This window comes from Cucurbita moschata, unplaced genomic scaffold (assembly GCF_002738365.1).
Source record: "Cucurbita moschata cultivar Rifu unplaced genomic scaffold, Cmos_1.0 Cmo_Scf00002, whole genome shotgun sequence".
In the NCBI taxonomy this organism is placed as follows: Eukaryota; Viridiplantae; Streptophyta; class Magnoliopsida; order Cucurbitales; family Cucurbitaceae; genus Cucurbita; species Cucurbita moschata.
The window spans coordinates 6,082,179-6,108,303 of NW_019268518.1; the positions used below are offsets into that span (position 1 = coordinate 6,082,179).

Consider the following 26,125-nt stretch of genomic DNA (forward strand, 5'->3'; position numbering starts at 1 on the left):
AATCTCGTGTATAGTGTCACAGTCACGCTGTGTTTACTAAATTTGCTAGTGTTTAGTTTTTACATTTAAATTCCTACTGACTTTTGGTCATTTGGTAACAAAGCAAATGGATGCAGATTCTTGAAACCTATATTTATTTATTTTTCAAAACGATGTCCATGAATTTAAACAACATTTATTACAAATGAATTCAATATCCATGCATTAACATCGCTTCCATCCCCTTTTCTTATAATTCATAAACAAGCATCATGATACACAAGTGTTGAAAACGATTGCTGTAAACTATTATTTAAAACCCTAATGACCTAAGACTATTACAAATTGATTGGGTCCATAACTTTTTAAAGAACATCAAAAAGTCATATTTGTCCTTCAAACTCACCTCCCCTTCTACTTGCCCAAAATGTTCATTCCCCTCATTGACCAATTGATTCATGTCATGCATAGAACGGAAAACAATGTACATGTTCTATATTCCTCATGCATACATACATATAAACATGCCCATTTCACTATATATAAGCCTTCACCCATCCTTACATTTTATTAGCTTCCCACACCAAGGTAGTGAGAAAGGATGGGTACAGAGAGGTTAAGCTCTTCTCAGGATGATAATGAACTGAGAAAGGGGCCATGGACAATGGAAGAAGACTTAATTCTGATGAATTACATTGCCAATCATGGTGAAGGAGTATGGAATTCACTGGCCAAAGCTGCAGGTAAAATTCTCTCTGTTTCTTTTAGCTTCCTTTTTCTTTTTGACAGCAATCTTGTAGATGGGGTGTTTTGGCTTCATGCTTTCTTATGCTGAATGGTATTTTTCTGCATTTGTAGGTCTCAAACGTACCGGGAAGAGTTGTCGCCTCCGATGGCTGAACTATCTTCGGCCCGGCGTTCGGAGAGGCAATATAACTCCTGAAGAGCAGGTCTTGATCATGGACTTGCATTCTAAATGGGGCAACAGGTCAGTTCTCTTGATCTTGTGGTCATGTTTTAAGAGAAGTTACCTGAATTTTTTATGACATTCTATTCTGAAAACAAAGAAAAGTTTTTAAGAACAGCTTCTAATCCACATATCTCTGATGATTATGAATGTTCTTTTTGGAATGTTTGACATGGAAGCAAGATCATCTCTCTGTACAAGATTCCATTTAGGACAGCTTTATTGCACGTTTTAAAAACCTGCTAAAAGGAAAACTGAAGTGATGAGAACTTTCCATTTTTACTCGGTTAGCATTTTCTTTTCATGATCAAAGGAGAATATGGATATAGTGGGAAACTCAGAACAACACGATATTCTAAAATGAAAAATTGGCAGGTGGTCAAAAATTGCAAGACAGCTTCCTGGAAGAACAGATAACGAGATAAAGAATTACTGGAGGACGAGGATACACAAGCATATGAAGCAGCAAGAGGAAGGCGAGAAAGTTGGCGAGCTGATGATATCAATCACTAGCGGTTTGGAGACGAACGACGATGGTGGCATCAGCCCTTGTAGCCAAGTTTCAAGCATTCATAATGTTGCAGAGCCGATGGAGATCAGCCATGACTACCTCCCATCATCTCAAGGAGATATTGAGGCTATGGCCTATGAGCACACAACTTGGCCTCGTGAGAATGGGGCAAATAATGACAACTACTGGAGCATGGAGGATCTTTGGTCCATGCAATTACTTAATTGAACTGTTTGCAGGGAGGAACAAGGAGCCGTGTTTAAATTATGTATAGTTTAACCTTAAATAAAATTTTTCCTTCTATATTTTTTTATCTTTTTTATGGGATGTTCATCAGAAACTCATGTTGATGTTTCTTTGGCTCGGCCAAACCGAGCGGTCTCATTCGATTCACACGTGTCATTACTAGTAGCAAAATTTTACTTAACTTGTGTTATATCGAGCAATCGTCCAAATCTTTTACTTTCAATTTTGCCGAACAAATAATGAATAGTATATATTTTTTTTTGTCGGAAAATAAATTTAAAGTTTAGAAACTCGAAAAGAGCAAAAGTTAAAGATGGGAATAAAAATAAGGAATAAAGGTGAAATTATTTTAAAGTTAGGGACCATAGAAATAAAGTAAGAAAATAAATTTACATTAAATAAAATTATTATATGAGATTTTCGTCAACTTCTTTACTTTAATGTGAGAAAAATATGAGAGCATAGCTTCATGCTACAACTTCACTTACTAGATTTTGGACTAATTTAATCTCATTTAATTAATATTTTTAATGATAATAAATATACACAGTACAAATTAATTTAAAATTTAGTTAAATGAGCTTCACTTTTATTGGGTGGAAAAATATGAAGCCTATGTTGCTATATAAACAAAAATGTTCCTGTACAAGTGCTCCTATGTTGCTCACCGTACTCTCTTCCATCAACCAACCACCTTTGATCAAAAGATAGGATGGCTCGAAAAAGTTTAGTTATGTTTTGGTTCATTTCGATACTGAAATCTAAACAATGATTTGCTATTAACGTGATACTCGAGTAAAAGAGTAATACATGAATGAGAGTTATTCTGAAGATAGTATGACTAAGAAAAATTTAAAAGAATTGAAAGTTTTTATTTATATCAATAAGGTGCAACTTTCTTTTCAGTGGCTCGATCATAGGAATTTCATGGTTAAGCATGTTTTACTTAGAGTAATTCTATATTGGGTGGCCTCTTAGATCCATGTGAGTTGAATGACTCGTCTTGGTATGTGAGAATAGTCTTTACTCTTAGAAAGAAGGAGTAAGTAGTTCGACCATGTTGCAAGAGAATGTTGGAGCCACCAAGTGCAAAATCTATGTTCTGAATTCTGATCCGAATCATAAATTTGGTTTCATTACCTAAATTTATAATTATTAAAATCACGAGCCAAACATTAAAAGAAAATTACAAATGCAAAAAGTCTTCAAAAGCAAATCTTGCTAGAGAAGCATGTATATGTGTGTGTGTATATATAGATCATGATAAAAGCAAATATGTGAAAGTGTGCTTGTCTCTTATTATATAAGCACATGTTAAATAAAAACCATGAAATACACGATATGCACGTGGAACATTTTGGAAAATTCCTTCACGTGTTATGGTCGGCCATATGTGTACAGACATGTCCTAAAATGCTTAGGAGGACGCCCTACAGCATTTTTTTTACCTTAATGGGCCAATCTGCCTTTTGGGTTGGGCTTGGCCCAATTTTTATTGGATCCCGAAACTCTACAATACACAAAGCCCACAAGAAATACTACAACCCATTTCCCGTACTTATAAATGGGCCAATCTTCGTTTGGGTTGGGCTTGGCCCAATTTATTGTTCCTGAACAAAAATTAATATTTTAAACCAATTTATTCATGGAATTATATTAATAGAAACGTGACAGGTATTATGTGGCAGAGGTCGGCCCCGTATCGTTATCCTTCCCCTCGGGCACATGCTTCCAGTTGATCTCTGACGGCGCCCATCTTAAACGACGTTTGTTATCCGTTAAACTACTGACAATCCACGTGGCATCTTTTGTTTTGTTGACCTGCCCTTGGTCCCACTTCTGCGGGTTTTCTTGGCGTAAAAGGAATCTCACTCCAGAAAAATAATCGATGGCTGAGATTGCTCTATCATCTATGATTCTGGTACACCCAGAAGCACTGGATTAGAAGGATAAAAATGGTAATTCAGTCATTTCATTAACTGCCACATGTCGCCAATGTAGGATGGCTGGAAATGGAAACCGATTATCCCTTATAATATTTAAAAGAAAGTAAAATTACCATTTTAGCCTTGAATTTTATTTAGTTATTTTCTTTTATATAAATCCAAACATTTCGATAATTATTCAGCATAAAACCAATTAAATTTATCAATTTATTAGAATATATATGAAATAATTGTTCGCTAAGTTCGCCATTAGTAGATATTATATATTCAATCCATTACATATATTAAAATTTTAAAACCCGTCTGCTAAGTTTTCACACCCTTATAAAGTATGCTAGTGTCTATTGGGAACTCGGCGTCTGCTAGTACAATATTCCACGATTGACTCTATGCAAAAATAAATCTACTTCTAGTACATAGTGTTTGGTTTAACTCATTACGTATAGTCATTAATCTCATAATTTTTTTAAAAAAATTTTACCTCTTAAAAGAAATATTTTTTATTCTCCGCTACCTCGAATGTGAAATCGGGGAGAGATATTGTGAACAAATAAATAAATAAAAAGAAGTAAATAATGGCAACTTTTTCAGAATATTTTGGAAGATATAATGGAATAAGAAGATTGGATTTTTTAAAAAATTGATAATAATAAATTGGGATTATGTAGAGAGAGATTGGATGGACTAAAATGGTAATTTGAGCTTGGAAAGAAAACAAAGAAAATATTGTATTTTTATCATCTTGTTTGTTGGAGTGCTTCCAAGGGAGGGGAGGGCTATGTTGTCCAGAATCGGCTGCACCTCCGAAGACCAATAACAAAAAAGAGAGGGAGAGATGGGAAGGGCGTTCGTGTATGTGATTCTTGGTGGAGGTGTAGCATCTGGATATGCAGCCCTTGAATTTACGAAGAGGGGGGTCTCTCATGGCGAACTCTGCATAATTTCCGAGGAAACTGTCTGCAATTCCTTTCCTCCATCTCTCTATTTCCTTTTATTGCTTGCAATGTTTCATTTAAGAATTATCGCGTTTCTTAGGGACGCACTTACGAGATTCCACTTTTAGTTCAAAATAGGAGTCGACTTTTCTCAACTCAATTCACCCATTCAGCCTTCCTTTTGTAAATGGAAAGATTTCTTTAATCCTTTTTGTTCTTATACTGTTTTGTATGTATGTATGTATTTGTCATCAACTGGAGATATAGTAAATTCCATTAACTTGATTGAAATTTTATAGCCTAATATGGAACTAACAGATTACAGATTTGACTGTTTTTGGTACTCGTAATTCTTCCGTATGATTTGAATATCATTAATTGCCATATATGACACGGAATTTCTCCGCTGAGTGCTGATTCCCTGTTGTAGTGGAGCATCTGAGTTGGATTAATCATGTAACTAGAGGATAAATTGGTGTTTTTCATTTTTTTTATAAAAGCAGTAAGGTTATATTAAAAGATGCATGTTTGTTGTTTTCTTTCATCTGGTAGCTATGTGTCAAGTGGGAATTATCTTTCATTTTTTATGACACAAAGTTTCTTTGAATCTCTGATAGGTTGCACCTTATGAGAGGCCTGCTTTAAGTAAAGGGTATTTACTTCCAGAAGGTAGGACTTCTAATCTTGCTGTATCACTGGTTATTTATGTATCATAGGGTAGAAACGGAAATAGAACAGAAGTCTTCAGTTTGAGACGATTAAAGCCTTCAAGGATACATCTCTTCTAGAATTGTTGAAAACAAGACGTTTCCTCAGGCATAGGCCAGTTGCTCTGTCTAGCTAGCCTTGTTCTATCTATCATTCAGCTGGATGCTAGTTTTTGTATTCCATCTTGAGTGGCATCAGAAATAACCTTTTGCCAGTGTTTTTGCTTTTTGGTTTGTTGCTCTATAGGACACATTTGTAATGTGGAATTTTATGCTAATTTGCAGCTCCAGCACGCCTTCCAGCATTCCACACATGTGTTGGCGCTAATCAGGAACGGTTAACGCCAAAATGGTACAAAGAACATGGCAAGTAATTCGTATCTACCTTGCTAGATCTGCAATTCTAATATAAGTAGATGAAGAAAGATTCCGAACCATTTGAGCATGCTAATCATTTTTTACTTCTGTTCACCTTTTATTGAGTCATTTCATATCTATTTATACCTTTTACCCTTTGTATATTGAAATGCACACGACTTTAGAACCAGAAATCAAAGGAGAATGCGATTGTTTAGATCATTTGTTCTCCTTTCTGCCTTTTCATGTAGAAATTAGTATATTTCTTGATTCAGGCAGATATAAGTTGTACAGCCTGGTACCAATTCTCTTTTTGTAAGATGTTGTATGGTTCTGTCTTCTTTTCAGGAATTGAATTAGTTCTTGGGACCCGAGTTATATCAGCTGATGTTAGGCGCAGGACCTTGTTAACAGCAGCTGGAGAAACTATTAGTTACAAGATTCTCATTGTTGCAACAGGTGCTCGGGTATAGAACCAATCTTTTAACGATAGCACAATTTTTTCCCCTTTGTTCAGTTAATATCTGAGTTTAAGTGGTCAAAACTTGTTAAGCATCATGGAGATGCATTTCACCAATTAAATAGATCTCAAAGTTCATGGTAGTCTAGTAATATTCATAGAATCATAGTTCTTGGCTCAAGTCCTTTTTTTCCTTTTTTAATTTGAGTGTAGGCTTTGAAGCTAGAAGAATTTGGAGTGAATGGATCAGATGCAGAAAATGTATGTTATCTACGGAACCTAACGGATGCAAATAGGCTTGTCGGTGCAATGAATTCGTGTTCACGCGGTAATGCTGTTATAATTGGTGGTGGCTACATAGGAATGGAGTGTGCTGCATCTCTAGTGATTAACAAAATTAATGTAACAATGGTTTTCCCTGAAGCACAGTGCAGTAAGTAACTTAATTATGATGCTTTCTTTTATTACTTAGTCATTTAACCCTTCTTGATGTATGCACTATTGATCTTGCCCTACATTGTACTATTGGGAAATGAATAGATTATTCCTAAGCTTAAGGATCTTTTTGCTTTATAGTGCCTCGTCTATTTACCCCCAAGATTGCAAGCTTTTATGAAGATTATTACAAGGCTAAAGGAGTTGAGTTTGTCAAAGGAACTGTCTTGACATCATTTGATATGGATTCTAATGGAAAGGTACTACAGACGCTTCTTTAGCGATTAGGATATAATGAGGTGAAAATTTTGTAGCATTCTTTGATCCTGGATTCCATAAAATTGTTTGTTTCTTGAAGTTTTTCCTGAAGATTCCTTGAGAATGAATGACAGACAGGCTAGACACTGTGAATTCAGAATACCGATTTCGGTGTAGTTGTAGATTTGATTGATTATCTAACCATTTCCAGGTTGTTGCTGTCAATCTAAGAGATGGAAAACGGCTACCTGCAGACATGGTTGTTGTTGGAATAGGAATTCGCCCGAACACAAGCCTCTTTGAAGGCCAGCTGACCATGGAAAAGGGCGGAATCAAGGTAAACGGAAAGATGCAGTCGAGTAACAGCTCGGTGTATGCAGTTGGAGATGTAGCAGCATTTCCAGTCAAGCTTTTCAGTGAAACCCGGAGACTTGAGCATGTCGACTCTGCCAGAAAATCTGCTAGACATGCGGTTTCTGCCATTATGGATCCAGAAAAAACCGGTGACTTCGACGATGTACCATTTTTCTACTCCAGGGTATTCACACTCTCGTGGCAATTTTACGGGGACAACGTTGGGGAGGCTGTACATTTTGGGGATTTCTCAGGAAACACATTTGGAGCATATTGGGTAAACAAAGGTCACCTAGTTGGATCTTTTCTTGAAGGTGGAACAAAAGAAGAGTATGAAGCTATAGCGATGGTCACCAGTCTGAAACCTGCAATTGAGGATTTGGCCAAGTTAGAAAGCCAGGGACTGAGCTATGCTATGGCAGTTAGTCGTGAACCACCTCCGACACAAGTCATTAACGTCGGTAGTTCTGGCTCTGGTCTTGGTCCTTACCCTGTTCTAGAAACACCCATGTATAGATGGCATGCGACCGCTGGGGTTATCCTTGCTGGATCGATTGCTGCATTTGCATATTGGTACGGGAGGAGACGTCGCCGATGGTAAGAAGACTCGTTTACCAAGTTGAGGAAGCATCAAGCATTAAAGTTGTGATGATGTACCAATCTTGTTCTTGGTATCATTCATAATAGTAGGGAATATTGAATGTTATATTCAATTATAGAAATAGTAAGTTATAATTTTTACTTGACGGTGTATTCATTTATTCCATGAAGAGTTTCACACACTTTTTAAGATGATTCAGTTTCATAGTTTCTTTTAAGTCCCATCTTCTCTCAAGTGCGAAGGAACTTTTCCTCTAAACTTCAAACAGGGAGTTCCATTACTTGTTGGTTCTAATAATTGAAGACTACTTTTGATGCAATTATTTTTTATAGTTATTGTATAAATAAATTATATATAATACTCTCTCATAAATCGGGCATTTGGTCTAGTGGTATGATTCTCGCTTTGGGTGCGAGAGGTCCCGAGTTCGATTCTCGGAATGCCCCTTTTTTTTTCATCTTTTTATTCTAGGACCATGTCCCGATTTTACCCTCAACTGAAGCAGACAGCAAACCCTCACTTGGGAGTAATAAGTGAAAAAGACGAGGGGTACTTGAGGAAAATAAAATATCAAACAAAACGCCATCTATAATCCAATTCTCCCAACCACTTCCTTATCCTATCTTCTTCTTCTTCTTCCTTCTCCGCATCAGAAGAAGAAAGAAAAATGGCTTCTACACTCTCCACTCTCACCACCCTCCGTTCCCCACCGCACCTTTCTTATTCCCATTCCTCTTTTTCCACTCAGTCCTCCACTTCCACAACCCTCCAATTTCCCTTTAACCCTTCCTCCACCGCCACCTCCCATCGCGCCACCTACCTCCGTCCAATTGCCGCCGTGTCAGCCCCTGAGAAAATCGAAAAGCTCGGCGCCGACATCTCCAACCTCACTCTCGAAGAAGCCCGCATTCTGGTCGACTTTCTTCAAGATAAGCTTGGGGTCTCCGCTGCCGCATTCGCCCCCGCCGCCGTCGTCGCAGCACCCGGCGCCGCAGCCGGGGACGCGGCCGCGGAGGCGGTGGAGGAGAAAACGGAATTCGATGTGGTCATTGAGGACGTCCCAAGCAATGCTAGAATTGCAGTGATTAAGGCAGTGAGGGCATTGACAAGCTTGGCTTTGAAGGAAGCCAAAGAACTCATCGAAGGTTTGCCCAAGAAGTTCAAGGAAGGGATTTCGAAAGAAGAGGCTGAGGATGCCAAGAAACAGCTTGAAGAAGCTGGAGCTAAAATAGCCATTGTTTAATGCTGCTGGGGAAAAAGTGTTTGTTTTAGATTAACTCACTCAGTCTTTGCTGAATTTCCCCTTTTTTTCTTCTCGATGTGAACTGTGAACTCGTCGTTCTGACATATTTCCACTTAGAATCATTGCTTGCTTTATGTTTCTGCTGTTCGCCAAATCGTTGCCTTGCTCTTACTCCTTGATCATCGGGTCTGTAAAACTACATTAACTTGTATTGAAATTTCATACAAAAGACCTGTTCTTTTTTCTAGAGAGAGAATGTTTTTAGCTATATCTCACATGAAAAGTCTGTTACCAATTCCCAATTCTTCATCAATCAATTGAACAAACAATGAACCAACAACACAAATGCAAATCAATGGCGAATTGGCAACTTTTGCACACTAAATACACACGACCACGCTCACCAATAGTTTCTTATTTATCAACAAGATAAAATGAAATCAAAATGGCACGACGACATGTTATGACGGCTGGAAAGTCAGTCGTCGACTTGATCTTCAGGTGTCTCGTCCACCGTGCGTTTGACCGTAATTACAGGGCACTCGGCATGTTTTGCACAGAATTCACTTACAGTGCCTACAAAGACCCTGCAGACATCGACAAGCGGATTTTCCAGGCAGTTAGGCTTCCAATGCCATCAAGGTATTAAGTAAAAACAGGTTAAGAAATGATTAATTGAGTCCTATACTTAGAAACAGTAATGTCGAAGAGCTAATACAACTCAAGCACACCTTTTGAACCGGCCAATTCCCCTGCTTCCCACAACTAGAAAATCAGGTTGCACGCGTTTCACCTCGTGGCAAATTACTTCAGTGGGATCGCCCTTCTTAAGCCAAGCTTCACAAGCAACCTACAAAAAAGTATTGCAACAAGCAATGAACACGACCAATTGCAATAGAACTATGTCAGGAAAGAAAATAGTATGTCTAATTATCCAAAAAAGATTGTCCTAACATTGCCTTCTTTTTGGTGTTAAACAGACTATTATTGTTTGATTTTTCTGGTGTACCAACAGTAGGTAAAGTGTGATCATAATTTTGCATATTTACATTGATAGATCAATCCAGCAGAAAAAGTCGTATAAACAAGGATTACCCCAATTTCATGACATCTATTGACAAAGAACTCCAGTAGTTGAAGCCCTCGTGCATTGTCCCTTTGCTTCAGGTCTTTAAAATCATCAGGTGACGCAAAGATACTATCTACGTCGTCAAAACCTACAAGAAATAAAATGAGCAGAGTACTGTTTCAGTTACTAGTTATTTTCTAACATGTGATACGTGGAATCAGTATCATTTTGAAATATGGTGCGTACACTGCCATCCCACACCTCAGTTCCCTTGTAAAAAAGAAGAAAAAATCAAAGAGATGGGAAAAGTCATCAAGACGGTCAAACTATCGAAACTATTCCAAGAAATATAGCATCATAGTAATACTGTACAAAATATAATCCACATCCTCGAGTCATAGTATAGTATAGTACCTTCTAACGAAACCAGTAAACATTATGTTCAGAACTATTATGAAACAGTAAAAAAGGAGATAATCTTTCTCAGAAATGGCCAATGAATCTATAATTTTCAAGAAGATGGTAAATGGTTTATACATACATAACTACATGTGTGTGCATATATATGTATAAAACCACACAAGAAAATAGTCTATTCGCCATTTACCTTGAGCAAAATTATGTGCTATCTTAAAGACAAGGGCTTCGAGAATTTTTGAAGTTATTTTGATAATCAAACGAAAAACTAAAAATGATTAAAGTACTTTCCAGCGTCTCAAAAGCTATTCAAACTCATTCTAAGAAAAAACATCCAATTATGGCAAAAAAAAAAAAAATAGAAACCAAATAGGAGTTAAGGGAAGCACAAACATCAAATTGTTTTTGTACAGAATATTTATAAGAAAAAACGTGCACTACATGTGATTTGGATGCATGTCTTTTAATTTTTTTTTTAATTTAAATTTTGGGCATGTTTGAAAATGGGGCATGTCAAAACCTTACAAGACCAGGATAACAGGTGACCTCTGTTTATGTGTCCTCAAGTTCTAAGGAACTCCGGCACATTTAGGCACATAGAAGACATGCTCAGGAGAGAAATGAAGGAAGGAGTCACTAACAATTATTTAATAATTGTAGTACTGAGAAATAATAAACACTATGTAGAAACGAAACAGGGGGCAAAGGACTAGAATCGTTGTGTGATAAGACTTGAAGATTAAGAGCATGTTTCAAAAACTTTCTAAGTGCTTAGAAGATTTCTTTTTTTCCACATAACACTTATTTAAACACTTAAATTCAAACAAGCCGTAATATTAGATCAGGAAGTTTTTTGTTTGAGATGCTTGTTATTTATTTGTAGGACATATGATTATATAAGTAGGGGAGAGCACTTCCTTCCAGGAATAAAGTTGCTTAAAACTGAATATTGCAACGTGAATACATGTATTATACTTACTGGTTGTACTGAATTTTGTTTTGTATAATTATATAAAAGATATTTCACAGAGATGTGATCGAGTGAAATGTAAAAATTTGCATTAGTCTACAGTTCAAATCATTGTTCAAAAGTCAAAAGAGTTAGAAAACTTGGATCGCTCTACCATACAAAGTCGTCAGTGAAATACACCAAGAAAAAGATAGAGGAAGCTCGTTTCCTAATTGTAGATTCGAAACTTCAAGAAATTTTAAAGCAGATAATCCATCATCCACATGCTAATTATCGAAATCAGTCATCAGTGCGATCTCTATATTTCTTAGCGTTTAATTTGCAAGTTCAGATCAAGGAGAAAACAAGATTCTAGGGCATAGATCACAAGAAAGACATATAAGCCGTACTTCTTGAATCAAATACGAGACTAAATGCCCTTGTACACCACTTATAAAACAACAATTCCCTTCTATGCTTCCAATCAACCAATATTTCGTCATATGAAAAGTCGGAGTTCATCTAACCAAGTTCAAGATTCAGCAAAACAAGAAACAACGAACAGAACAATATCGCATCTCAACAAAGTCAATCAGCATCAAGCAAAGAGGCCATAAAAGGAAAAAAAAAACGAGAAAAGAGTAACGAAATCAAGAGAAGGAGAGCAAACCGTCTTCGTCGGGCACTTGAACATGAAGGAAGAGAAACTTGAAACCAGAGGTGTTGGAACGGACGATCTTCTGGAGAGTCCATTCGAAGGCCCTACTGCTGCTTATGGAAGCGTGTGGATAGCCCTTGATGGTTGACTGATTCACAGCAAGCATTATTCGAGTCGGTTCTCCCTCCATTGTCGTCTCTGTAATCGATTTTCCGCGATAAGCCCTCTCTCTTCTAACGATCTCTGTTTCCCAGTTTCGATGCCTAATGCCCTGCCTTCTGCCACGTGGACAACCCCCACAGTTTTTTTCTCCAACAATTTTGTTTTTATTTTAATCTTTTCACATGTTCAATATTTAATTTAATTTTTCAACATTTAATGAAACTTCAAATCCTAATAAATTTTGGAAAATTTTGTGATATTATTTATTGTCTTGTTCCAAGTAGATTTATTTTAAGCCCAACCTAAATAATTTTCAATTTTAAATATATATATATTTTTAATTCTTTAAAAGTTGATTATAAATGATAATACAATTATAACCAACAACACTGGTCCACTTTGTCCCTGCTATTATCTCATACATAAGAAAATGATGCATAATATAAAAGAAAAAATAAAATTTCATGTGAAAAACTCATTAATGGAAACATTTCTTTTTCCGTAGTAAACAACTTCATTCATAAACTTATCGCGGGCAATTTTATTGAAAAACATCATAAAAAAATAAAAAAAGAGAATCGACTGATATCTCTTAATGATAGTTGATATTAAATTTGAAGTATTTTTTCTTATTATTTTTCGTTCATAAAATCTAATAAAACTGTTGGACATGTTATAGCGATGTTATCAAATAATTGTTTAAATACACGATCTAGAGAAGAAAAAGGCAAGAATATCACACAAAAAATAAGGTTGGATGGTGAAATGCACACTCAAAGGCAAGAGAAGATGCTTGCTTGGTTGCTCACATCATCAAACCTCGTAGAATTAGAAACAACACAATACGCATTCTAATAAAAGTAAATAACAAAGTAAGAAAATTTCTTTAAAAATGGACATCTCTAATAATGAAAAACAAATTTGTGGTTTTGAAAACGTAATTAAATGTTTTTTTTTTTTAATTTAGGGAGTAAATAAATAAAAAGAAAAAGAAGGTGAAAAATAAGATACTAAATTAATAATTTACCTTATAACTATACAAATTAGTGATTAAATTTGAATTAATTGGAATTTGGCCATTGATTTGAATTCCCAGTGAAAGAAACTCTTCCAAAACCCAACTGACCCAGTTGATACAACTGCAACCAAATTCTTTCTGCTTCAAATCTCGCACTAAAATTCCCCACCCCTTCTTCTTCTTCTTCTTCTTCCTCGACGGACCCCGGCACAATTTCCGGCAGCCCTTCCTCCCTCGCCAGACCCAAAGCAGTTTCCGACGCAGCCGCAGCGCCATCGCATTCCCTTTTTCGGCGAATCAACTTCCTCTTCTTCCTCGCCCGTTGCAGACACCGCCGGCCAATCATCCACGGCAATTTGACGAGGGCCAGAGCCAAGAAGCTAACCACGGAACAGGGGCAGCAGCAGACAGCGACACAATCAGCCACCAAGCCAGCAGTGCAAGACCGGCAATGCTTGCCGGAGCAGTCAATTAGATCGACCCCATCATCGACGGGGAATCTCCGACGACGCGTGGGTGGAGATGGGCTTTCTTCCATGTTCCGAAACGTTATTTTCTTGATTAAAGACTAAAAAACAGAAAGGGAAAACGAAGATTAGCTGAAAAGTTTTGGGAGATGGGGAGTAACATAAATTCCCTAGGAAAATGGGTTGATGATGATATTTAAAGTGAAAGTATAGGAATTGAAAGCATAGTTCCATTCAAAGAAAGAGGGCCCATTGATGTTCTAATTTTACCCCAACAGTTGAACAGAAAAAAAAAAAAAAAAAAAAAAAAGGGGGGGTGAAAACAATTTAAGGTATTAATTAATTAGAAGATGAAGTGAGATGCGATGAAGACACTGAAATTAATATAAAGAACCAAAAAAAAAGACATTAATAACAAATTTCCATGAATGAAAAAGAAGAGGTATGAAATAGGGAATATGAATGAGACCACACAGTTGAGTTCAGACCCTAAGTTTATGAAAAATATTCCTTCTTTTGTTACTTAGTAAATGCAATTATTATTTTACCTTTCTTACCATATTCTTACTGACTTTTAATATTATATTTTTAAAAATAGTTTATGAATTTCATGTAAAAAAAAAGAAAAAGAAATTAAAGTGGATAGTTTGTCTGTTATGGGCAGCAGCAAACAAGGGGTTTTGTTGATTAATATTGAAGAATAAAGAGGGAAGCCTTGGCTTCTGCTCTCTTCTTATTCACATGGGATGATGGGGTCAAACCTCATGACTAGGATACCCCCCACCCAAACCAACTAAAAAAATTCAAACATTATAAATTTAATTTTCAAAATATAAAAAAAAATAAATTATTTAAATTTTCGAAAAAAGTTTCAATATCACCTTTAAACTAAACTTAAAAAAAAAAAAAAAAAAAAATCAAAATAGTTAATACTTTATTTCAAAATGCCATTTAACTTTTAGAATCTCAAAAATACACTTTCAAAAAATACATTTGAGTTTTTATTTTTTAAGAAAGATATTTAAAATGTCTTTAAACTTTTAAATATATATACATATATATATACACTTATCTACCGTTTGTACACATTTCCAAAATATTCATGAACTTAAAAAAAAATATCATTAAAAAATTTAGAAATAATCTATGAAGTATCGCCCGACAAAATATATATATATTTTATAAATGTTTGAAATTTCATGAATTTTTTTTTTAAATATAGTACTAATAGTAAGGGCACATTTAAATTTTTTTTAAAATGTGGAAGAGTATTAATGAAATTTTTTTAATGTTTAAATATATTTTTTAAACGATATAACCGTTTATTTTCAAAACTAACCGTAAATATATTTTAAATTTTTTTAAAAGTTTATGGCTATTTTTAGACGGAAAAAAGAAAAATTAGGGTATTTTATTAATTTAGCTTTTTTATTATTATTATTATTGGGTTAATTTGTTCAATACTATGTAACTACTGATATTTTATTTTTTTTTTTGAAATCCAAAACTACATATTTATTCAATAAACAAAAATATAGAAAAAAAAATATGTGCAGTATTTCTATATTTGAGAAGAAAATACTCGTACATAAGATATAAAAAGAAAACAAATTTAATGAGTTTTATTTTCAAAATACCGAGTATTTATATAGTGCTTCAAGAGTAATTGAACAAGAAAAAAGAAGAAAAAAAAGAAGGAAATAAGAAAATAAATGGTTGAATAAATAAAAATGTAGAAAAAAAAATTGATTGGACATGGCGAGCATTTCTATATTTGAGAAGAAAACACTCCAACATCCAAACACCACAAATTCAAAAAAAGATGCAAAGAACAGAAACAATCTCACGAAATTTGAATTTCATTTGAAATTCAAAAACGTTCCTCAGAAACAAATCTCATTCACAATTCAACGCACAAACACGAAAACCTAACAATTGAACAAAATCGTTAAAAAGAAAAAAAGAAACAGAGCGATCGGAGAACTCACCGGAAAGGAGACGAACGCGGCGAGGTTTGTCGATCGGGAAATGGTTCGATCTGGAGTGGTGTCGGAAAGGAGGATGGATGGATCGTGGTTTGCGGATGAAGAAGTAAGTAAGTAATGTGGAATCTGGTCTAAATCTGAAGTCCGCTTGTCTGTCCTGTTCGGGAATTAAATAAAATAAAAAGAAAAATGGAATCGAAATTGATGTTGATCAGAGGCATTTCTTGGATTTTTAAAACGATGATGAAGGAAGGAAGGGTTGGGGATTATAATAAGAGAAGGCTGCATTAAAAAACTGAAGAACTGAAGAAGAGAGAGAGAGAGAGAGGGAAAAAAAAAGAAGAAGAAGAAGGAGAAAAAGCATCTTTGGGGTTGATATTCATGAGTACCGATGGGCAGTGACAGCGAATATTGGGAACTGCCTTCTCTCTTCAAATACCCGCTTTTCACTTCTCTTCCACTCCCGGATTCATTTCTTTTTTTTTTTTTTTTTTTTTTTTTTTTTTTTACATTTTAATTCATTTTCTAAATTTAAATGCACTCAATTTTACGAGAATCTAATTTTTTTTTAGTTCCTAGTAATTATAGTAATAATATTTTCGGTAAATATAATAAAACAAAATTTTAATTATAAGTTTAGTCTACCCTTATATTGAAGAAACAAAAACAAGTAGATAGTGTTAGACAAACATGACTCTCCACAATGATATGATATTGTCCACTTTGAGTACAAGCTCTCGTACCAATGGAGAGAGTATTCTTTGTTTATAAACCTATAATTATTCCTTAAATTAGCCGATGTGAGACTTCCATTATCCAACGCCTTCCCTTAATCTAGGCTAGACTCCTTTAGAGTCCTTTGTTTTCGAGGAGGATCCACTCCTTTTCTTTTGGAGTCCTTTGTTCAACATTTGAGGATTTATCAATCTATTGACACGACTAAGTTTAGGGCATGACTCTGATACCATGTTAGGTTGAATGACACTGACCTATATGGATAACGACCTCATGTATTTATAGATGTATATAATGAAAATTACATTGTAAATCATAGATTTGGTAACAAACTAGTAAATCACTAGATTATCTTACTATGTACAGATATGATCTATTCTACTGGTAGCATGTGTTTTCAAATGCACCTTTCTTTTATCAAATCTCAGATACATGGTCTACTCGCAAGATAGGCCATAGGAGAAAATGAGCAGCTTCAAAAAGAGTTGAGTCTCTAGGTCTTATTATGACTGAAATTCTCCCACCACCCAAATAAACACCTAGCTGAATTTTCGCCTCTGTTTTAAGGCAGGTTCAGTCAAGTGCCAAATCAGAGTAATAGTGCACCTCGTAAACTCGAGTGAGGTATTGGAAAGGCTAGACGACATCTTTTATTTTTTTTTGTTAAATAAATTAATGTTGAATAAGTGAAATCAGAGCTATTTATTTAATTTTTAATGGATTTAAAACTTGAAATAATAAAAAAATGAGAGTTAAAATAATGCATATTGGTATCATATTTTGTCGGTTAATATTTAATATTTTAATGCAGGAAGAATTAAAGATGAAGATTAAAAAAAGTAAGGTAACAGAATTAATTATGTAAATAAAGTAATTGAGGGTTAAATTATTTTAGTGTGCATGGCTGATGCACTCGGAGGGTACGCCGCGGCACGTGCGCCCACAGCCAACCCACCCCCTTGCGTTTGCTTTTTTGACTCACTCTTTTTCTTTGCTTAAATCGGTACTTACAGCTTTCTTAATTAATAATTATTAATTAGTGTGGATTTCCCATACAAGCATTTAAATATTTAATATATTTATATATTCATTAACAATCAATAATAAATTATTAATATTAATGTCTCAACGCTAATTGTTTTTCTTTCTAAAGTCATGCTAAAAAATTTACTAATTATAAAATAAGTTTAAATTAATAAAAAATAAAATAAATTTAAATTAATAAAAATACCCTTCTTATAAATTTTAATTTTTTTTTTAATAATATACTTAAACTAAAATAGTTAAAAATTCAAAGTGACATTAAAATATTTGTAGATGATCTATGAAATATCGATGAACAATTTTCGTTCATATATTGACAATTAATTTTAATTTTTTTTTTTGTTATAAATGCAAATGGTGTTAATGTTACTTTTAAAATGGTATTTTTTTTTTTAATACAGTACTATTAGTAAAAATATTTTTGAATTGTTTAAAAAAATTAAAGGGTATTAATGAAATTTTATTTTTATAGCTTCCTTTTATTTTATTTTTCGTAAATGAGGGAATAAAATAAAATAATATTTTTGAACCACCAAAAAAAATTAAAAATTAAAAATTAAAAAACAAAACAAATTCCTATGCAAAAGAGTTCCAAAATTCATAAAAATTAGACAGAGAGTAGAGCAAAGCAAAATTGTTCCATAACGAATAAGACCATTCACTAGACATTATGTTATAATTAATGCGTAATAAATGTAGTTTTCATAAATTGTTGAAATGTAAAGTCAAATATCTTTTCAATCTTAAGCCAATCAAATTATTATTTTTATAATTATATCTCAACTTTATTATAAAAGTTCATTTTAATTTGGGTCTCTTAATGTTTTAAAATATAAATAATGAAATGTGGTCTTATGAAGACCACTAATATGGAAAACAGACCCAACATGGCTGTGTCTGTAACACAAAACAATGACAAAACTTTTCCTATTCATTTCATTTTCATAATTATAGTATTTGACATTTGACATTTGAATTTAATTGTGTTGGGCATCATTTGAATTCGATCCTTAACTTTCATTAAAAAAATGCAGGTTCGAATAGCTATGGTTAGAGACAACTTTCTATATAAGATTTAGATTGGTGAAATCGAACCATGATTTTTTAATTGTGCATAAGGGTGTTCATATGGTCCAGTAAAATTAAAAAAGGTTTAACTCGACCAACCCAATACCCTACTCTACTTTTAACAATATTAAGAATATTTAAGCTCGGTAACCAACATTACAAAAATCTAAACTTATGGAATTACAAACTTGCTCCTTTTGATTAACTCGTCGCTACTTTTGATCCCTCGGAGTACCTTCTCTTTCTCAATCCCACTCTTCCATATGGAAGTCATAAAAAAGAGATTTTCTCTCGATTTAGCCCGGTCTTCTTGGGGGTATTTTAGTAATTGGTTCTACATATAAGAACTCCCAAAAGACGTGAAGGGGGCAGATAGAACTAGCATTGGTGGAGGCTATAAGCCAACTATATTCAAGCACCAACATAAGCATTGTGTTCCGATTTTTTGATTATCAATTTTTGCGAGAAATTTTTATTTGATTTATAATCAGGGAAGATGACTATTTTAGTAAGCATAGGGAGCGTACGACTCCCTCGAGACAGAACATCCACCAGAGATAGCAGCGGAAAGGGAGCACGAACAAGGTAAGCCCAACAGGGACTCTATATGAATGATATTTTAAAAAATGGTATACATTTCACATTGTATATGAATGATATTTAAAAGAAAGAATGAAGCATATACTTCCTCATCAAGAAGCTCATTTCTACAATAATCTACTGCAAGTGAAGATTGCAAGTTCTTCCCTTCAATAAAATCTGTTTTCATTCAAACAGCTACGTCCAAGGTTACTTCTAGACATTAGATCGGATACCTTCTTGTTCGACAATTGAAACGGTATTGGCGAGTCGATTGGAAGGGTGGTTTCGACTATAGTCCCGACAGGGACTCTGATCTCTGCTGCCAACTTTGTCGCCTCGTCGACCGTCGAGATAACTCGGTCGAAGCAAATGTATCTGCCGGAACCATTTTCCTTTAATTCTTCATATATACATACATGTGCTTTGGCCAATTTGGTCACGTCCACTGTTGCCAGTAGACCATTTTTGTACATCTCTCGAGCTCCTGCATTGATATCAATGAAGACTTTGAGTTTGATATGCATAATGTGTTCTTGTTAATGGAAAATGGAATCAATGAAAGCTTCTGCTGGGTTGTTTGTTCTTGAAGTTTTACCTTTGAGATAAGCCATTGTTGGAGTTGAATTTCTGGAATGGAAGTTGGAGCCAGTTATGAGAGGTGAACAGATGGTGGCTAGTTTTAGGCCACTTTCTTGTGCTATTTTCCATGCTACTTTTTCAGATTTTAGCTTCCCCAATGCAAACCATAGCTGCATAATCATCAACTTGTTTGTTAGAGCTCCATCTAATCTCAATTCTAAAGCTTTCTACGGTAATTAAATTCATAATGGTGGACCGAGGAAAAAGAAAGGGAGCGACCTTTTTATCTTGGCAGAGCTGGAAACTGCTCCAGCAACCATGGTCGACAACTCGTGAGGTTCCAGTACTCTCAGGTTGGTCCCGCCAGATGCAAGCAAGGAGAGAAGATGTAAGAACACAATTTCGTACTGTTTCTGTTCTTGCGCACGCCTCCATCACATTCTCAGTGCTCCTCATTTCCACTTCGCTCATTACTTTCTGTGTACAAAAGTCCAATCCCCAAATAGCTTTAGAAAACTTTCAATAGTTTCCGGAGAAATAATGTAACTATGGTATTCTTTGACTCCTTCCCTCAAGGTTTTTAAAACACGTCTATCAGGGACAGGTTTCCACACCCTTCTAAAGAATATTTTGTTCTCCTCAATAATCGATGTGGGATCTCACAATCCACCCCTCTTCAGGGCCTAGCGTAGGGGAACAACATGGGGTAGACACTGGACGGTGTGCCAGCGAGGATGCTGGGTTCCGAAAGGGGTGGATTGTGAGATCCCATATCAATTGAGGAGGAGAACGAAACACCAGTAAACCTGAAATGGAAAATCTAAAAAGGACAATATCTACCCAAGATTTTGACAGTTACAATTAACCCATTTGAATCTCTAAACTTAACTTAACTTCACCTTAAACTATCACTTTCATCGCATTATATCTAAGAATAAGTGTTTGCATCATTCAATGTTGTTTTAATTTCTTCATCAAACAAATGTATTCTAATATTAGGCTGAATTTGAAGTTTGTATCTATAGTTCTTGAAGTATAAAACGCAATCGTAGCTCTCAATGCAGAAAACAGATTCAAAACGATCTTATCAGATGTGAGGACGACGGGGAGGGATGGTTCATTCATCAAATAGCAGCAAATTTCTTTCTCCAAGAAAAGTAAAGCAAAAAACCCTCACCGTATAACCAGAAAGACCAGCAGGATCAATGGAAGAAGAGGTGTGAAAAACGCCACGGCAGCCATTGAAGGCTTCCACTAAGCTATTTACATCTGTAAGCTTCGCCACAACTACCGTCACATTAGGGCGGCCGCTCGTCGTCTCGTCCAATTTGTTCACATCCTCTGACATTTAGGGTTTCCATTAGTCTATTAATCCAAAAAAACTACTCCGATCAACCATAAACCAATTGAAATTGATCGATTACGCTACAAGATACACGAAATTAAATTCAAATCGAAGACTCAAAAGAGCTTCAATCACTCACCAGGATTATCAACAATGACTCGAACAGAGTATCCATGAACTAAGAGCTCGTTAACGATGGCGGAACCAAGAAACGAAACGCCGCTAGTTACACACACGACTTTCTCCTCTGCATCGTCAATCAGCTTCGACTTGAGACTTTTGAACTCTTCGCCGTCCTTCCTCCTCTGGATGCCGCCGCAGGCAACGAGCTTGCGGCGGAGCTGCTCCAACTCCGATACCAAGGTTTCCTCGGAACGAAATAAAACACCCATTTCGCCGATTACACTGAAAATCTAGAGGACAGAGAGAGTGAGATAGCGAGGGAAAATTTGTTCGTAGTCGTTAACGTGGGATTTCGCGTATTTATAGAAAGGAAAAAAGAAAAAAAAAAAAAAAAAAAAAAAAAAAAAAAAAAAAAAAAGATTGGGGGCGTTCAATTTAGACTGCGGGAAAATAAATATTAAAATTAAATATTTTAAAAAGTCGTTGGAATTATTAGGCGTCGGCTCAATCCAATCTTCTTCGCCTCATTTTCCGGGAAGGCGCAGGAAAATAAATAAATAAATAAATACAGAAAATTATGTGAATTTGGGCACGTGCTTTTGTGCACATGAAAATTTAAATATATTTAATAGATTAATGACGTATTAATCATTTTTAAGTATAAAAAAATAAAAAATAAATACTTAAACTACTTCATATATTCTATTTTGTTCCCTCTTCAATATTTATTTGATATTAGTTGTATATTTTTATTTTATAAATATTATATTAAAAAAAATGGATAATGTAATTCTAAAATTGTGTTAAGATATTAATCTAAATATAATTCCATTGGTGTAGTGATTTTAATCTTATTTTTTAACTAAACAAATGAAAAGTTTATGTCTTGATCTACGTTGACTAGCTAAAAGCTTTCTCGATTAATTTCTTTTAATACAGTAAATGGACGATTATGTTCAATCTTAATTAGTATTTGCAGTGGGCCTAAAAACAAGCAACTGGGAGCGGGAGGTGGATTGAACTTCAAAGTTTGTAAGTTAGTGCGGGAAGCAACTCGATTCAATTGACCCCAGTCACCCAGCTTTGATTCTTCCTTCCCCATGGAAACTTCGGGTGCCCGCTTTCCGGTCTCCCACAAGCAGGCGTCAATGGAGATTAAGGTATGGTTTACTTGCTCCGGATTCAATTAATCCGTTCTCTACATTTCTTGAAGGAATTCGGGATTTGGGTTTTTTCATTTTCCACTTTTCTGAAGGGTTAATTCAAAGGAATTCGCGTTTGCCCACAACCTGTTTGCTTTAATGCCGCTGCTAGTTTTATTAGGCTTTTATCAAGCAGACTGGCGAGTCGCCTGTTTGCAGATGGGTAGCTTGGATTTTGATGATATAGAAACGAATTTGAAGTAGATAGCTTCTTCCTGCGTGTTATTGTAGAATCGGGTAAAGGGGTTTTGAAGAAAATGCTTGATTCTATGGTTATTTGATTTTGATGAAGCATTACATCTCTTGCAATATTCTACGACTTACATCGTATTCCTATTTTCTGGGCATCTGTGGATTCCAGTGCCTATGTTCTTGTTCTAGTTCAAGTTCAAAGCATTTTACTTGTCATTTTTGGTTAGCTCAGGCAGTAAGTAACCTCATTCATATATCTTCTGCTTTCAGGGAATCAAAACAGATATAGTCATTTGTCGCCATGATGATCATTTTCTCGTCAGTAGGAGTTTGGTTTTCTTTATTACTACTAGTGCATATGTTTGTTGGGGGTGGATGAGGAAATGGGGTTTTTGGGATTTGTGTTGTTTCCATCTCTGATGTTTGAAACTAATTTTAAGGTTATTGCAACTCAAATTGGGGCAATGGGGACTATGCTGCAAGCCAGGTGAGCAATTCTATTTTAAGGTTTTTGTGATAAAATGTTGAGCATAGTTTAGTAGATAAAAAGCTTATTACTATCTCAAAGATCATTAGTTCATTCTCCACCCTTACAATTGTTGAACTAAAAAAATGCTTAAGATGGTATGAGAGGACATACTTTAATGACTTGATAGTTGTGAGGTTCCACGTCGGTTGGAGAGGAAAACGAAACATTTTTTTATAAGGGTGTGGAAACCTCTCCCTAGTAGACGCGTTTTAAAACCATGAGGCTGACGACGATACATAACGGGTTAAAGTGGACAATATTTGCTAGTGGTGGCTTTAGGCTATTACAAATGGTATCAGAGCCGGACACTGGGCTATGTGCAAAACATTTCCTATAAGGGTGTGGAAACTCCTCCCTAGTAGACGCGTTTTAAAACCATGAGGCTGACGGCGATACGTAACGGGTCAAAGCGAACAATATCTGCTAGCGGTGGGTGGTCCTGGGCTGTTACAATAATACATTAAGATTCATAGGTACAAATAAAATGTTTCAATAAAGGCTAAAATATAGCATTTTGTTATTTGGTTATGCTACATTAGATGCTTCTTAGACATTTATATGTTACCTTCCTCAGGAAGGAGGAGGGGATGGCAATTCATCCAACCTTCTCAGTGTCAACTGTTTTTGGGAAAAGAAACGAGGCAAGTCCATTACGCTAGGTTATTACTGAATTATACTGTGACTAATACATGTAATTTGCAGGCAATGCTGATCGCTTGTGCACGTCAGTTGATCGAACAAATCAGGTAAACCTTCCAATTCAACATTGTCAAACTTTACGGTCTGAATATGAAGATCTGACTTCTGGACATGTATACGCGTGGACTTTGGAATCTGCGATAACCAAAACATGCAATATTTCTATTAAATAGGTAGCCTGTCTTACTTTGAAAGCAATAGCTACTTGTAAAAGTTTGGGATCTTGACTTGTCTGGTTCTGATTTATGGAAATGCTTCTTTCCACATGTGGGAGCTTTGAGCTTTCTTGGTTGTCCTTCAAGAGATGCATCTAAAAGATTTGTTTCCTTAACTGGCTTGAGGCTTAGTGAGAGAGTGCTTTGTTCCCTCCTTCGAAACTTCCTGCAAATGTCGATAAAACACGTACGAGACAACAATGGACACAAACAACACTGTTATTTGTTCTATTGAGACATTCCAACAAGAGTTTAAGTTTCTCACAAAAACTCACTGAACATCCTCTTCCATACAACGAACAATCCCCCTGCCCACTAACTAACTGTCTTCTGTAAATCTCCATTCTTATCCCTTCTATGGTAAGTTTGTGTGATCGGGGAGGCATAACAGCTCGAGGTCTTTAACCTTTTTAAGTGGGTACTGTGAGAAACTAGAGGGGTAGGATCTTTTTGTAGTGATGCTTGGTAATTCCAGTTTCAATGGGAGGGAGAACTTTATGGAAAGAAGGGATTTTGACTACTACTTACCGACATTTACTTGGAGTAGAGCTACCTGTATGATTTTTAGGATGCATTTATTGATGTGTTGAATATTGGAAGCTTAGAACTTTTACGCCCCATCAAGATGGATATTCAAATACCATGTAATCATATTAGCCCACCCATAAAATTTAAATTCTTTATTTGGGAACATAGTCATACTTGCATTAATATTTGAGACAACTCCAACGAAAATTCCTATGGATTGCTGTTTCACCGAGCTGCTGCTACCTTTGTATTAAGGATCAAGAAACTCTGTATTCATCTTCTCAGCAACTGTCCCTTCGCCTTCTTTTTGAGCTTTCCTATAAGATTCATTCAGTTTGTTTGTAACAAGACCCGAAGAGATCTTCACCCTCCTTAACATGTCCCTCGTTGGCAGTTCCTTCAAGAAGGAGAAGAAAATCCTTTGATGCAACTTTTTCTCTGTTTTTTTACTGGAATTTATAGCTGAAATGGAACACACGCATCTTCACTGATAAGCAACAAAGCATACATTTTATTGTTTCTTGTTTCTTGTTTCTTGTTTTATCTTGGAGTAAACTTTCTCCACCTTTTTGTAACTATAGCTTATCGACCCTCATGACTAATGGACGTAGTTTCGTAGGTAATTATTTACAGCTAGAACTAGACTTTCTTTTGTAATCTATTTCATTCATCAATGAAATGGGTTCTGTTTCCTATAAAATAATAATAACATGCTGAAATTATTCTTTGTTTCTGCAGTTTATCAGGTTCATACAAGCCATTATTAATCTCTCTTGGCCTCAAAGACCATTCTGTGGTAATTAATCAACCATGTTTTTCTTCCATCATTAGTAAACTGAGTGAGTCTAAATGAATTCTTCCGGCTTTGCAGGAGACCATGAGAGGCATACTTTCTGCTGTGTCTGAGAATAGACTTTGGTAGTATTTGACTTTTGCTCATTAGAAAAAAGGGAAAAGAATCTGTTAAAAATTTGCATTAGAACCATGTTCACTTTGGTAAAGTTATATATATATATATTTCTACCTTTTAGCATATCTTTTGGTGGGTGGGTGGGTGGTTGGAGGGATAGTTTTGAAGCTTTTATTGGTAAATGATCCCTCCCTCGTGTTCGACCTTTTCACAACCAATAAGATGATAGATAATAGATAAGGAGGAGATTTCAATGGAAGATTGTGCGAGTTATGGATAATAGATAAGGAGGAGATTTCAATAGAAGATTGTGAGTTAGCTATTTTTCTTAATTTCACAATGTATGAATGAAAATTTGAACTTCTAACTCGAATATGCCTAAGTTGGATGTTTCCCATTGGTTATTGTGTTTTTCGTATGCCTAAGTTGGATGTTTCCCATTGGTTATTGTGCTTTTCGTAGGTGACTAAAATCATCTCGGTGTGCATTACAATGGAAGGTTCCAAAGCCAAAAATTTCAAACTATTAAATAATTTCAAGTATGAATATAGGGATATTCACACCAAAAGATAAATGTAAAATTTACTAAAAATTCGGAGGCTAAAAGATAGAATTGTAGTATAAAACACGAAACAATTAGATTGAAAGAA

At 35.3% G+C, this 26,125-nt stretch overlaps 7 protein-coding genes, 1 long non-coding RNA gene and 1 other non-coding gene across 14 annotated transcripts; 5 read left to right on the top strand and 4 right to left on the bottom strand.

The window, feature by feature from the left end:
- Positions 1 to 174: 174 nt before the first annotated feature.
- LOC111463012 (myb-related protein 305-like) lies at positions 175 to 1,809 on the top strand. The gene is made up of 3 exons (XM_023106851.1): positions 175 to 722; positions 838 to 967; positions 1,322 to 1,809. The coding sequence occupies exons 1-3, from the start codon at positions 581 to 583 to the stop codon at positions 1,683 to 1,685; spliced, it is 636 nt and encodes a 211-aa protein (XP_022962619.1). The 5' UTR covers positions 175 to 580; the 3' UTR covers positions 1,686 to 1,809.
- Positions 1,810 to 4,394: 2,585 nt separating this feature from the next.
- Positions 4,395 to 7,965, top strand: LOC111430072 (monodehydroascorbate reductase 4, peroxisomal-like). Of its 2 annotated transcripts, XM_023066214.1 has the most exons (7): positions 4,395 to 4,604; positions 5,202 to 5,253; positions 5,577 to 5,657; positions 5,997 to 6,115; positions 6,322 to 6,541; positions 6,685 to 6,803; positions 7,013 to 7,965. In XM_023066214.1, exons 1-7 carry the CDS (start codon positions 4,485 to 4,487, stop codon positions 7,754 to 7,756), a joined length of 1,455 nt encoding a protein of 484 aa, XP_022921982.1. In that variant the 5' UTR covers positions 4,395 to 4,484; the 3' UTR covers positions 7,757 to 7,965. The 2 variants fall into 2 exon arrangements, with proteins under 2 accessions (XP_022921982.1, XP_022921992.1); XM_023066224.1 differs by lacking the exon at positions 4,395 to 4,604 and having other exon boundaries at positions 5,577 to 5,661.
- Positions 7,966 to 8,130: 165 nt separating this feature from the next.
- On the top strand, positions 8,131 to 8,202 carry TRNAP-UGG. Its single transcript has one exon. It is a non-coding gene; the product is annotated as a tRNA-Pro (tRNA).
- Positions 8,203 to 8,360: 158 nt separating this feature from the next.
- On the top strand, positions 8,361 to 9,228 carry LOC111461079 (50S ribosomal protein L12, chloroplastic-like). Its single transcript, XM_023104545.1, has one exon. The coding sequence runs from the start codon at positions 8,424 to 8,426 to the stop codon at positions 8,997 to 8,999; it is 576 nt and encodes a 191-aa protein (XP_022960313.1). The 5' UTR covers positions 8,361 to 8,423; the 3' UTR covers positions 9,000 to 9,228.
- Positions 9,197 to 12,360, bottom strand: LOC111461085 (universal stress protein A-like protein). Its single transcript, XM_023104559.1, has 4 exons — positions 12,105 to 12,360; positions 10,095 to 10,216; positions 9,731 to 9,849; positions 9,197 to 9,586 (listed from the first exon to the last, which is right to left on the bottom strand). The coding sequence occupies exons 1-4, from the start codon at positions 12,280 to 12,282 to the stop codon at positions 9,478 to 9,480; spliced, it is 528 nt and encodes a 175-aa protein (XP_022960327.1). The 5' UTR covers positions 12,283 to 12,360; the 3' UTR covers positions 9,197 to 9,477.
- LOC111461091 lies at positions 10,969 to 12,090 on the bottom strand. Its single transcript, XR_002713525.1, has 2 exons — positions 11,196 to 12,090; positions 10,969 to 11,033 (listed from the first exon to the last, which is right to left on the bottom strand). It is a non-coding gene; the product is annotated as an uncharacterized LOC111461091 (long non-coding RNA).
- An 890-nt stretch (positions 12,361 to 13,250) lies between the features above and the next one.
- Positions 13,251 to 16,135, bottom strand: LOC111463206. Its single transcript, XM_023107068.1, has 2 exons — positions 15,728 to 16,135; positions 13,251 to 13,840 (listed from the first exon to the last, which is right to left on the bottom strand). Exon 2 carries the CDS (start codon positions 13,808 to 13,810, stop codon positions 13,316 to 13,318), a length of 495 nt encoding a protein of 164 aa, XP_022962836.1. The 5' UTR covers positions 13,811 to 13,840; positions 15,728 to 16,135; the 3' UTR covers positions 13,251 to 13,315.
- A 3,008-nt stretch (positions 16,136 to 19,143) lies between these two features.
- Positions 19,144 to 21,545, bottom strand: LOC111456087 (cinnamoyl-CoA reductase-like SNL6). Its single transcript, XM_023097832.1, has 5 exons — positions 21,217 to 21,545; positions 20,910 to 21,073; positions 20,012 to 20,209; positions 19,749 to 19,902; positions 19,144 to 19,637 (listed from the first exon to the last, which is right to left on the bottom strand). Exons 1-5 carry the CDS (start codon positions 21,467 to 21,469, stop codon positions 19,321 to 19,323), a joined length of 1,086 nt encoding a protein of 361 aa, XP_022953600.1. The 5' UTR covers positions 21,470 to 21,545; the 3' UTR covers positions 19,144 to 19,320.
- Positions 21,546 to 22,156: 611 nt separating this feature from the next.
- LOC111455714 lies at positions 22,157 to 25,600 on the top strand. 5 transcript variants are annotated; one of them, XM_023097382.1, is made up of 8 exons: positions 22,157 to 22,227; positions 22,276 to 22,360; positions 22,865 to 22,912; positions 23,035 to 23,081; positions 23,698 to 23,764; positions 23,826 to 23,869; positions 25,304 to 25,361; positions 25,437 to 25,600. In XM_023097382.1, exons 2-8 carry the CDS (start codon positions 22,301 to 22,303, stop codon positions 25,485 to 25,487), a joined length of 375 nt encoding a protein of 124 aa, XP_022953150.1. In that variant the 5' UTR covers positions 22,157 to 22,227; positions 22,276 to 22,300; the 3' UTR covers positions 25,488 to 25,600. The 5 variants fall into 5 exon arrangements, with proteins under 5 accessions (XP_022953150.1, XP_022953154.1, XP_022953152.1 ...); XM_023097386.1 differs by lacking the exon at positions 22,865 to 22,912; XM_023097384.1 differs by having other exon boundaries at positions 22,172 to 22,360; positions 23,853 to 23,869.
- Positions 25,601 to 26,125: the final 525 nt, after the last annotated feature.